Source organism: Syngnathoides biaculeatus, chromosome 8, assembly GCF_019802595.1.
Source record: "Syngnathoides biaculeatus isolate LvHL_M chromosome 8, ASM1980259v1, whole genome shotgun sequence".
Lineage (NCBI taxonomy): Eukaryota > Metazoa > Chordata > Actinopteri > Syngnathiformes > Syngnathidae > Syngnathoides > Syngnathoides biaculeatus.
Genome location: NC_084647.1, coordinates 7,360,464 through 7,373,738, shown reverse-complemented (window position 1 = coordinate 7,373,738; position 13,275 = coordinate 7,360,464). Strand labels below are relative to the sequence as shown.

The 13,275-nt window shown below is 47.1% G+C and overlaps 1 protein-coding gene across 2 annotated transcripts; it reads left to right on the top strand.

Annotated features, from left to right (window-relative positions):
- The first annotated feature begins 339 nt into the window (after nucleotides 1-339).
- LOC133505133 (zinc finger protein 665-like) lies at nucleotides 340-12,449 on the top strand. Of its 2 annotated transcripts, none has more exons than XM_061828097.1 (10): nucleotides 340-643; nucleotides 946-1,118; nucleotides 2,084-2,148; nucleotides 3,547-3,713; nucleotides 5,013-5,160; nucleotides 5,614-5,924; nucleotides 6,021-6,090; nucleotides 7,684-7,865; nucleotides 9,108-9,691; nucleotides 11,082-12,449. In XM_061828097.1, exons 1-10 carry the CDS (start codon nucleotides 446-448, stop codon nucleotides 11,890-11,892), a joined length of 2,709 nt encoding a protein of 902 aa, XP_061684081.1. In that variant the 5' UTR covers nucleotides 340-445; the 3' UTR covers nucleotides 11,893-12,449. The 2 variants fall into 2 exon arrangements, with proteins under 2 accessions (XP_061684081.1, XP_061684080.1); XM_061828096.1 differs by having other exon boundaries at nucleotides 341-643; nucleotides 5,611-5,924.
- Nucleotides 12,450-13,275: the final 826 nt, after the last annotated feature.

Genomic DNA, 13,275 nt, shown 5'->3' with positions numbered 1-13,275 from the left:
ATGTGAGGAAGAGACACTATGTCCCTTTGAAATAAAGTACGTATGGAATGATTGTTTTGACGTGTTCTCGAGAAACAAATCCTGCCTACTTCGCTTTTAGATGGATCAAGATGCAAAGGAGCTGCCATTTGGTCCGCTGGGCTTCTAAATAGCAAAGAGACACCAGCAGGAATTGCATTAATGAATTCCCCCCTTTTACGCTGTTCTACCAACGCGAGACGCACTGTCGCCTCTCGATTGCGTCACGCGTAAACTGTGAACGTCCCCGCAGTGACCCGGATGTAAGACGAGTGACCCGGACGTAGACATCGCAGCAGCTCCCCTTTTGACCAATCAGTGAGCGTCGTTTTCCGACGGCCGCCATCTTGTACTTACAAAGAGATCGTGTGGTCCAATTCGGGTCCGACTGTTATTACTTTCGGCCTCTGAATCGCGAGTCGGCGACATGGTGCTCCGATGTGCGTGGGGAATGTGTAATGGAGACGAGCGCTATCCAGAGAGACTGCTGGGAGGACATCTGGTGCGCTTTCCCACCCCGAAACGGAATTTAGAGAAATGCATGCGGTGGATTAAGGCTTGTGGCCGACCTCACGAGCAGCTCAACGTGTCCAAGATAAATAAGCACAAAGCCATCTGTTCGAAGGTGAATTATTCCAATTAGTCGGTGTAACAAATATAAAAATCTCCTGGAATATGAAAAGGGGCTTGCACTACAAATTGACAAAGAACATCCCATTATTTTTCATACAGAGGTGAAATTTATAGCGTCATTTGATGACCTGTTTATGATTTGGTTTGGACGGCAAACCGTTATAATAACAACTACAAATTATTTTTTGATTTGACTCCACAGCTACACAGATTTACAAACTCTTTAAGCGGAGATATATGTGCAAGGTACCTCGGCAAGATTATAAATGTGTCATTTTTGTCTCTCTTTTGCAGCATTTTGTGGGAGGACATGGCCCGACGGAGCTATTTCCCGACCCAGTTCCGGCAGACGCTTCCAAACCGAGGCCGCCGAGGCTGCTGCCCCGGAAACGGTCTTGTCCCGATCGCGCAGACGTTAGCTCGGAGAAGAAGGCAAAAACGTTTCTCCAGACCGAAAAAATAACCATGTAAGTTTCAAAATATGTTTGACGAGTGTTCTTCTGAACAACAAACAGATACATAGTTTAAAAGTAGCAAACAAATAAATACATAAACAATGAACTTAAAGCTCCACTGTCATGAATTGCATGATTTTTAGTATGTTATTAATGGGGGGAAAAAAGGCAGCCAGAATGGACCCATCTTTTTTTTTTTTTTTAACCGCAAAACATGATTTTGACATTTATGGCATTTTGTAACTCGCGCCATGAAAACCCTCTCGCGGGATTTGTTGTTGAGAAGAAGCAGGAAATGACGTCAACAGCAGCAGCGCACTCAGGCGGGCTCGTCAAGCGCTCATACCGACGGCGGCGGCGTTGAACGTTGAGCATGTTGAACAACGGCAACGGATGAACAATGCCGCCGACGCCGATTAACAACGCCACCGATAGCAGCAGCGATAAACAACAATGCTACCGCCGACGGTGCACTCGCCCGCGTGCGACGACAACGCCGTAAAGCGGCCCGGCTTGGCGCCGACGAGCCACCCTGGCCGAAGCCGTGATCGGCTGAGCGCGCTACATACTGTCATGCTGTCTGGGAGTCTGTTGTAAGGTAGAAGTGATCCACATATCATCTAAATATGGCTCGAAACGACAGGGTAATATTGCCCCGGTCACTTCACTCGATTGTGAGCTGTTCTCTTCCGTGTCCCATAGTCAATGGCGAACCTCCCGCTGTAACATCTGCTGATGACGTTCCAGGCAATATGGCCGCCTCTCGGATGTCGAACGAGACTTCCGCAACTTTGCGCATGGACGACGCGCTCTCCGCTCATATTTATTTTTCCGTATAGACATTGAAGTGAATAATGTTATATGTATTTTTCATTACAATATCGATTTTAGAATGTTTATAGGCATGACAGTGGAGCTTTAATGTCAAAAACACAACAACAGTTAGTTCCACAAACTACTGGATCTTATTTTTTCAGAGCGAATGTATTGCCAACTGCAGTACATGAAGTACCATCACAAGCTACACGGGCAGAAGAACCATGTAAGTTATGAACATGAGTCGATGATATGTAAACTCAAAACAGATTCTTCGGTTTAAGACTGCACGGTGTCAGTCATATCGGCTGAAAGGGAAATTCCGGTAGTTTGGATCAACAATGTATCCAATACTTCATGTCATATGGACTGTACCTTGACAATGTGATGTTAATCCTCTCCCATTTCACGGTGTTTTAAGAAGATTTTTGTGCGTTTGTCAACGATTGTTGTTAACACAAAAATGCTCGTAATATCTCAATGTTATCGTTTATGATGTGACCATTTGAAATTTTGGTGCAGCTTTGAACAAAAATCGTGAAAGTTCACGGGCCACATAAAATCATGAGGTGGGCTGGATCTGGGCCCCCGGGCCTTGAGTTTGACACCAGTGCCTGATAAATTGCCCTTGTTGTACCCGACATTACATCTTGAATTGTAGTGAATATATATATATGTATGTGTGTATGTATATACATATACACACACATGCATGTCTATGTATATATGTATGTGTGTGTGTGTATATATATATATATATATATATATATATATATATAATGTTTGTGTGTATACATATATATGTTTGCGTGTGTTTCTATGCCAACGTAACAAAAATCATTTGTTTCCGAAGTATTTAATTTTTGTCACGAGGCAAAAATTCACGTTGTGGTGCCAAAATTTCTATCGATAATGGCTTTAAAATTGTAACATTGCAACACAGATGACCACAAAGTACTTTGTTTTCATGACTTTTCCATACACTGTTAAAAACTAGAAACCAGTAGTTTTCACTATAGTTTAAAATTATACTATAATAATGGATTTATTTGTTCAGCTTTTTATTATTATTGGAAATGTTCCATTTGCAAGAAAACAAGAACAGGCAAGAGTATTAATACGTTATCACTACATATACATTGGAGAAGCATGAAGTAAGTTTTAACCTGTACACAGGTATTGTATTCTCTTTCATTTTTATATAAATATGTATATAGTACATATTATATAGTCTTTCAATTATCAAAATTTCACAAAAATAATTCAATTTGCACGAAACCAAACATCTTTTCATTCCTCTCTTGCGCTATTCTACCAACGCGAGACTCACTGTCGCTTCTTGATTGCGTCACACAAAGTGTGAAAGCGCCACAGTGACCCGGATGCACACATCAGCAACCAATCATTTTCTGAACAGCCGCCATCTTTTAGCGACGAAGAGGGTGTGGTTGACCCAGCGTGACCCGGATGTAGATATTGCAGCCGAATGTCGATAACCATCACACAAGAACGACTATTCTTGTTTATTTTTTTAAAAAAAACAGCTTTCGATTTCACTAGCCATGATTTAGTATCTCCTTCCAAGTATTTTATTTTAAACTTGGCATTCCTCACGGCGAACTAGCGAACGTCTGCATGGAGCGGCCGCGCGACTTCGAGGCGGACGCCGCCGAAACTTTCCGCTCGCAGGCGGCGCTCATCTTGGAGCTGGCGGTGGAGGCGGCCGTCGGGATCCTTCACCGGAGCCTCGCTGGCGAGCAGGGCCGTGCGGCCTGCGGCGTCGATGTGAAGGTGAGAGGCGGTTTTGTTTTTTTGTTTTTGGCATGAAGACGAATGGGGAGGAGGCTGGAAGTTTACCTGAGAGAAGTAAAGAGAGCCAGATGGCAAGCCCATCGTCACTTCCTTTTTCGCCGAAAACAACAACAACGAGTGTCGTTGAATTCTTTGTCACATCCCTATAGTTTATAATAACATAACCTTATATGCTATTTACAATTGAGTTTTTACCATATAATATTCATGACATAATATCTGTATAATGGCTGCATGATTATCTGGGATGCTTATCCTCACAAGGGTGGCGAGAGCGCTGGAGCCTATCGCGGCTGTCGACGCACACCTTTAACTGCTTGCCAGCCAATCGCAGGGCACGTAGAAATAAACGACCGGTCGCACTCAAGAATATGACCTAAGGGCAATTTAGAGTATCGAATCATGCATTTTTTGGGGGGACATGGGAGGAAACCGGATGGCCCAGAGGGAAAAAAAAAAAGCCACGAGCCACGGGGAGGACACGCAAACTCCACACAAATGGGAGTCGGGATTTGAACCTCTGTCTCAAGAACTGAGGCAGACACTTTAACCAGTCGTCCAGCGGGTATATTATAAAGTGTGTGTTTGTTTTCATATATGTGTGTGTATCTAGCCATTCTTTTTTTTTTTTTCCTTGCTGCTTATCCTCACGGGGAGTGCTGGGGCCTATCCCAGCTGGCAGGAGGCAGGGTAGACCCCGAACCGGTTGCTAGCCAATCGCAGGACACATCGAGACAAAGAGTCGTACTCACAATCACACCTAGGGGCAATTTAGAGTGTCCAATTCATGTCACGTGGTTTTGGGAGGGGCCGGGATTGAACCCCAGACCTCAGAACCGTGACGCTAGCGCTTTGCCAGCCGAGGCAGCGTGCGGGCTAAAAATATGTACATACTTTCTATTTTTGATAATATTTTACTTGCCTTTTTCAGAAAATGGTCCGTATTGGCATTTTATTTTCCGTAGTACTAGAACCTGAATAGAAAATGGTCTAGAACGTGGCGACCTGTTGCTTTGGAAGTATCTTGTTGAGTGAGTTGAGGTGCTTCATTTTGACACGAGTACTTTTTCTGCCATCTTGCGGCATCCATTGGCAATTCTGAAGCGTTTTCTCATGGGGGCGGGGCGGGTGGCTTTTTGGAGCCCCCACAAATGCAGTACTGGCGAAACACTACAACGTAGCTGTTTGTTGTTCAATGATGGCATTTGTGGCGGTACCGAATGTAGGTATCAGAGATAAAAACTCGTACTAGCAGCTTCATCCTCTCCCCTTCCGCAGCCTAAGCTAACGGCCACCTTGAACGTGGCCGCAAAGGAGGCCGTCCGGCAGATATGCAGCGTCTTCGGTCAGCTGCTCGCCAGCCTGGTCAAGGAGAACGAGACCTTGCGGGACAAAGTGGGCCAACTGGAGGCCGAGAAAACCAAAAGTAAGTAAGGACAAAGCTGGGAGGATGCCAAGGAAGTTTTCGATCGGCCCGCTTCATTTTCAAGTTAAGATGTCTTCAAGTGTGGAACGTTTCAAGCTCCCATCATCAACACTTTTTCAAATTAATATTAACATATTAGTGCTTTATGACATTTTCAAAGTATGAGGGCTATCGTTTTGAGAAATTACACATTTTTTGGTTTGTTTTTTGAGGGGTGGGGTGTAGGTTCGAACGGATTAACGGCATTTTCATTCATTTCAATGGGGAAAGAGGATTTACAAGCGTGAATTAAACAACCTCAGTGTACAAAGAATGGAACACTTGTTCAAATCATTTTTAAACATTTATATTTTGTATTTTGGGTCACTTTGAGAAAAGTGACCACTTTCAAGGGTGAAGATTGACATTTGTCGTCAAAATTACGTTAAGTTGACATTTGTCGCTCAACAGCAGACGCCAAGCGGCCAGCCGCCATCCCCGCGAGCCTCGCCGCGTCCATCATCAACACGGCCAAAGCGTCTTCCGCCGCGGCGAGCGGCGACGAATGGGATACGGCCCGGGTTCCGCGGATCATCATCGGGCCGCGGCTTCACGCCGCGCTGAGGGTCCCGAGCGGCCCTGCGGCGACGCCGCCTGACAACGACTTGAGGCGAGACGCAGAGAGCGAAGCCTCTTGCGCGACGTCACTTCCTGCGCCAGCGGAGGAGCCGCCGGAGCCCGAGGTCCTGCCGGCGGCCACGGAGGAGACGTCGGAACCTGCAACGGTTGGACGTCTTTTGTCGAACATTTCGTCATAAAGTTGTTTTTATTGTTTTGTGTGTCACTCGTTTTGTTATTTTTTTCTTGTTGTGTTTTTTAAGGACGTTGAGAGGACAGCACAAACTGTTGAAGTGAAAACAAAAGAGAAGATGGCGGCCCCCGCCCAACTCGGTGAGTTTGGACCGGAACCACATGCGCACACTGGGTCGATTTTTTTTTTAATTTTATTTTAAAAAAAAATTGAGGATGGGGGGGGCACAAATATTGGGCGTTTTGATGCATCTGAACTTTGTTTTTTCCTCTTTCATCTGAGAGCCGAAAAAGTGATCAACTTAAATTTGGCTTTAATTTAGGTCACTGTTTATTTCTTGAAATTTTCATTTTTCTTTCCGAGATGCTGCATTTTTTTTTTTTTTTTTTTTTTCCGTCGTTTAACTCGCAACAAATAATCTAAAACAAATGTAACTTTTCAGTAATAATGACATTTTGGAATACGGTGAATACTCGGTTCTCGAACAAAATCTGATTTAGAGCGAAAATTTCCGAGGTTTTTGTGCTTCTGATTTCAAACGAAAATCCAGTACTCGAACTCCCCCGGAAATAACAGACGCCCGCGGCCCGACCGGCTGTCCCACGACGTATCTCCATTTACTGACAATTTTTTTTTTCTTCCTATTTAAGGACTAATAACCCCCAATCGTGGCTCCAAAGAAGTGACACTAGAAAAGTTCTTTGGGAAAAGAAAAGAACTTCCAGGGGGGGTCGAGTCACCCCCACCCAAGAGATTTTGATAGTTGATAGTTTTGCATTGCTTTTTTTTCATTTTTGTTTTTTTTTCTTGTGAACTTTAATAATGCTCTGTTCCATTAGTTTTTATGCATTTTTGTTTTGTTTCAAAGATTTCGTGAACTCGATTTACGAGTTAATGTTTTTGTACTGTTACTTTATGTAAAAATAAAAAAAATTCCCTTTGCCCCCCCCCCCTCATTTTTGCTTGTTTAAAGTTATTCTGCACTTTTGTTAATTTAAAAAAAAAACAAGTTTCCAAGGCTGGGGGCTGAATCCCCACAGATACGGCAATGCGGTCCCAGCCTAGCTTACTCTACTACTAAAGCATACATTTAAAGCAAAATCTAAACATATTTCTTCAATTATTTTATTATATAAAGTATTTAAACTATACATATATTTCTACCATTCAGTTTATCATCAGGAAAAGCGACAAAAAAATGCTTTATAAAGCCCATTTTCTTTAGGCGTGGAACGCATTATTTCTTTTTCCCTTGGTTGTAATGGGAAATATCGATTTTGGCTTTCGAACAAATCACTTCTTCAAACCGCCTTCTGGAACGGATTGTGGTCGAGAACCGAGGTTCTACTTTACTTTATTTACGGTAGAAACTTTTACAGCGCTAACTTTGTCAGGAAACACATTTCCGCTCCAAATATCAGTTGTCGGCCTTCTTGACTACTGATAATTGGTATTGGTGCTGAAAATAAACATATCGAGCTCTATTTTAAAAATATTTCTAAAAAAAAAAGAAAAAAAACCGTTACCTGGAATATTACTACACATCTGTTGTTCGGCCTCTGATTTAACAATTCCACAATTAAAACGTAACGTAAAGTGGAAGTGGCCGGCGTGAGGTCGCTCCCGTCCCGAACCGGCCGATTCGGGGAAATTGTTTGTCCTCGCCGAGTTCCACACGTGAGGTCGTCGCCTCGGACCTGACGATGAAACCAAATGTCTGCTTTGTGACGCAGCCGAGAGCGCGGAAGACCCGAAGGAGCAAGAGAACAAGCGTCGGCGGGAGCTGTACAAGAACAAGCGCTTCTTCTGCGAGCTGTGCAACAAAGGCTACCACCAGCAGCACCAGCTGAGGAAGCACATGTCGCGCCACGCCAAGCCCTTCCCCTGCACGCTGTGTGACAAAGGCTTCTACAAGGTGCTGTGCGCGTCAAGAAATTGCTTGTCCTGATTACGTTTCAGTGAACCGGGTCGTCCGTCTGCGTTTTGACGCTTGCTTTCTACGCTGCCGCGAGAACGGAGAGCAGAACGATGAGAAATCGCCTCTCACTTCCTTGTTTTTAACCAATCACAGACGTGGTTGTGGTAGGTTCGGTTCTCGGGCTAAGACTGTTCACTCTGACACTTCTACCGCTTAACCGAGGTCAGGTCACGGGGGCAGCAGGTTTAACAGGACACCAAGACTTCCCTCTCCCCAGCCACTTAATCCAGTTCTTCCGGGCGGGGCGGATCCCTAGGCGTGTCCTTGGTCGTCCCCGGGTTTCATTCCGATGGGACGTGCCCAAAACACCTCACCAGGGAGGGGATTGGGAGGCATCCGAATCAGATGCCCTCGCCGCTTCATCTGGCTCCTCTCAATGCGGAGGAGCCCCTCCCGCATGACCGAACTCCTCTTACCCTATCTCGAAAGGAGAGCCCGGACTCCCTGAAGAAGAAACTATTCCGGGATCTTGTTCTTTCAGTCACGACCGAAAGCACGTGACCATGGCTGAGGTTAGGAACATAGACCGACCGATAAATTGAGAGTCCTGATCACTGCAACGATCTGCTGGTCGATCTCTCGGCGCTTCTCACCCTGGCGACTCCAGAGTGGAAGAGAGTCCAACCCCTTTTAAGAGGACTGGTTCCAGAGCCCAAGCTGTGTGTGGAGGCAGACTTCTCGATCTCACATACCAGCTCGAGCTCCTTCCCTGCCAGAGAGGTGATGTTCCACGTACCTAGAGCCAGCTTCTGTAGCCCGGATTGGTACAGATCGCTCTTGATTTGGTTTTGATACTTCAGTCAGGGGATGGACCGATTCTTGTGGGAGACTGGGCCTCTGGCAACTTCCAAATTCAGAAATATCCTTGACTTTTTGACGTATCGCCTGGATTGCTTTTGTCAATAAATTAGAAGAAAATGTTTGTATATCATTACCGTTAATGTCTTTGGCTACTTGTTAGACATGAAGGTAAGTGCTGCACAAAACCATGACCAGATCAGGAAACCTTGGTACCGCTGCCCCTTGTATGATAGTTTTTCTTAATTAATATGTATTCATTTTCTCGTGATTATTTCGGAATATTCGGACCCTGTGGTTTTACGATCTGCATGTCGTTTGTCCATCCCTGGATCTCGATTCTGTAAATAAAGGCGATCGCTTGACATTCCCATGACGCAGGCCACGACGCTGCACAAGCACCAGCAGGCCCACCGGCTGCGCGAGGCCCAGGACCGAGACCCCGACAAGATGCTGCCGTGCGAGCAGTGCGGTCGTAAATTCCGGCTCGGCCGACAACTGCGCGCCCACCAAGCCATGCACCGGCTGGAGAAAACCCCCCTGCCCTGCGCCACCTGCGGGCGGACCTTCACCTCCGCGGCCGTGCTGCGTTACCACCAGGTCTCCCACGCCGAAGTCAAGCCGTTCATGTGCGACGTGTGCGGGAAAGGCTTCCAGAGGAAGCGGAGCCTGCGCGAACACCAGACGGTCCACACGGGGGCGCGGCCGTACCCCTGCCAGACGTGCGGAAAACGCTTCTCCACCTCCGGCAACCTGCGGGTCCACAAGCGTTCGCACTCGGACGAGCGGCCGTTCAAGTGCGGCGAGTGCGACAAGACCTTCAAGTGCCGCATGGGGCTGCTCCAGCACCGCGTGGTCCACTCGGGGGAGAAGCCCTTCGTCTGTCAGACCTGCGGACTGAGCTTCGGGCTCAAGTACAACTTCCAGAGACACCTGCGCCTCCACAGCGGAGAAAAACCCTTCAAGTAAGACCTCCCCTTCGTTCAGATCCTGACCTCTTCTATTTCAGGAAGGTTCAAAGAGCGCGGCAAATTCAAACTCTCCACATGCCCTGCTCTGTTCTGATATGGCCTGAATATCAGTTCATCATTTTGATTTTAACGCCCCCTCCAAAAATATGATCAAAGTTTTTGTGCAGCCACTCATTTTATCACGTCTTGTAAGTTACCTAGAACGTCTAGCTGCAGCAGTTAATTGACAACAAATAAGTTGTTAAATTATTATTTTGAGAATTGATGGGAATCGGTATCAGGCCGACAGCGGCCTTGTTTCGAGATATCGGGTACTCCTGAAGGCTGCCGATACCAGTCAATGTCACTTGAGGCAAAAAAAAAAAATCCAAAATAAAATCTGACACTGTCCTCCTCGCCTGTAGTTGGCGCTACACTGTGGCAGTTTGACATAGCGAATTATGTGTGTCCAAAAGAAAGAGCGTGTAAAGTCCACACTAGCTGTTGTAACGTTAATTGAAATTCCAGGTTTGGCGAAGTACATTGATACCGGTATTCAAGATCTATGACTGCTCAAAAGTGAATACCGGTACTGGAATCAGTTTAGAAAAAAAAGCAGTACTGAGCGTCCCTACTAATTGATTCGTTCTTTCGAGACCGTTTAAATTCCTCCCAATGAAAAGCTTCAATCCGATAGGTCATGTCATATGTGCTGTACCTTGAAAATTTGAGGTTAATCCGATATCATTTAATGGTGTCTTGAAACATTTTTAATCGGCAATTACGACTTTTCATGGGCGCCGCCATTTTGGTGAGTCACATGACTTAAAAAAAAAAAACAGGAAGTGACTTCTCCTGTGGAGACAAAGCAATCGTGGCAAATTTGTAGTGGGATCACATGGAGTACCACCACCATCGGAAGGAGTACTTTTGTCATCATTGGTTAGCAACATCATAACAATATTATTCAAAGTAATTCAGAGACTTTCATGTATCTGCGAGCAACAGTATAGTTTCATGCCTGGAAAGAGTACCTCAGATCGTGGAAAAGTACAGCGAAGGTCAGAAGGAGATACATTGTGTCTTTTGTAGACCGAGAGAAAGCATATGACAGAGTACCAAGAGGGGAACTGTGGTACTGCATGCGCAAGACCGGTGTGGCGGAGAAATATGTTAGAATAGGACAGGACGTGTATGAGGGCAGCAGAACGGCGGTGAGGTTTGCCGTAGGTGTGTCAGAAGAATTTAAGGTGGAGGTGGGACTGCATCAGGGATCCGTGCTGAGCCCCTTCCTGTTTGCGGTAGTAATGGATAGGCTGACAGACGAAGTTAGACCGGAATCCGCAGATGATGTTTGTTCGGCGGAGTATTCCTTTTAACGGCCGAATGACTTGTTCTGTGGCAGGTGCGAGAAGTGCGGCGAAGGTTTCTCCGGCACGTGGGCCCTGAAGACGCACATGCTGGTGCACGGCGCGGAGAAGCCCTTCATGTGCGACCTGTGCGGCAAGACCTTCTTCTACAACTGCCAGCTGCAGAAGCACCAGCTGCTGGTCCACTTGAACAAGGAGCGCGCCAAGGCCGGCGCCGCGTCCGCCGGCAGCAAGAGGCGCCGGCGGCTCTCGTCCGGCACGAAGGGCTTCATCTGCAAGAGTTGCGGCAAGGGCTTCAGCAGCGTCAGCACGCTTCGCACGCACGAAAAGAGCCACGCCGAGCACAAGGAGTTTGTCTGCGAGACCTGCGGGAAGTCGTTCCACCTGCGCCACCTGTACATCTACCACACGCGGCAGCACAGCGGCGACCGGCCGTACGTCTGCGCCGTGTGCCAGAAGGCCTTCCTGCTGCAGTCGCAGCTGCGCCAGCACGAGCTGCTGCACACGGGCGTCAAGCCGCACCAGTGCCAGCAGTGCGGTAAAGCCTTCCGGACGCCGCAGAACTACCACCGGCATCTGCTCGTGCACACGGGCGAGAAGCCCTACGAGTGCGACGCCTGCGGACGCAGGTTCCGCCAGTCCAACCAGCTCAAGTCGCACATGCAGATCCACACGGGCGTCAAGCTGTACCCGTGCCAGGCCTGCGGCCGCGGCTTCTCCGACTCCAGGCAGCTCAAGAAGCACCGCTGCGGGGACGCCGTCAACGGCTCGCTCGAGTCGGACGGCAAAGGCAAGAACGAGAAGAGCTCGGTGTTCGCGTGGACCGATGGTTTCGTCAACGAGTGATTGCTTGTCCACAACAGAGACATCAGAGAAGAGGCCAACACGCCTCCGGTCCAAATGACTTGCAGCTTCAAGCCTGACAAATCTTTGGACTGAGCTTTTTTTTTTTGATACAGAAACCTAATTAGACGTGGTTAGCTTAGCATCAGTCAGCAAAGGAACACAAACTAGTTTGAAGGACGGAGCTGGGGGAGGGAGGGGGAGGGGCACGGCTTCTTCCTGTCCAGTCCAGTTTTCCAAGAATTCCAGTTTTAAAGGCAAAGTGGTTCCGGGGTTGCCTATTTCTTTTATCTTAGTATCAGTAAGAAAGGCAAAATAATAATAATAATTAAAGGGAGAGTGTAGTTATCTTTGAATCAATCTGAAAAATGTTGCACTCCTCCAGGCCCGACTGGTTGTTCCAAAGCATTGCGTTTTAAGCAAACCTACCGTAAAAAGAAATGCAAATGTGCTTTTGAATTATTATTTTTCTTTCATTATGTCCATGTAAAATCTCAATTATCCAGCTCGTGATAATCCTGCAGACGTAGAATTGAGTAAACTGGTCTCTTCTTGGTTGGTGAAGGTGTCATGTTACTTGTGTTCCATCCATCCATCCGTCATCAACCGTTCTTCTGGGTCAGGTCACGGTGGAAGTAGCTTGAGCAGGGACAGCCAGACTTCCCTTTCCCCAGCCACTTCTTCCAGCTCTTCCGGAGGGATCCCGAGGCGTTCCCAAGCCGGCCGAGAGACACAGTCTCTCCGGCGTGTCCCGGGTCGTCCTCGGGGTCTCTTTCTGGTCGGACGTGCCCGGAACACCTCACCAGGGAGGCGTCCGGGAGGGATCAGATGCCCCAGCCACCTCATCTTGCTCCTCTCAATGCGGAGAAGTAGTGTGTGTTCCAATATTTAAAAATGACTTAGGCAATTATATATGTTTGCCACAATCCTCCACCTCCGCTTCAGTTCTTAAACATAATTAAATGTGGCATGCCTGCGGCACAAAGCGGGCACAAGACTTTCTACAAAGCCGTGACCGGGTTGTGCGGACCGCGATGGCAGTCCTGGTACTCAGGAGTTATTGACAATGGTCTACAGTCCCTTATACAATTCAGACGCAAAACACGATGAACGGATTACCTTAGCGATTCAGGATCCAGAACACAATGTGCTGCATTCATGCATCCATCCATTTTCTTAGCTGCTTATCCTCACAAGGGTAACGGGTGTGCTGGAGACTATCCCAGCTGTCAACGGGCAGGAGGCGGGGTACGCCCTGACCTGGTTGCCAGCCAATCGCAGGGTACATGGAGACAGGTACGCTCACAATCAGACCTAGGGGCAATTTAGAGTATCCAATTAATGTTGCATGTTTTTGGGATGTGGGAGGAAACTGGAGTTTTCGGA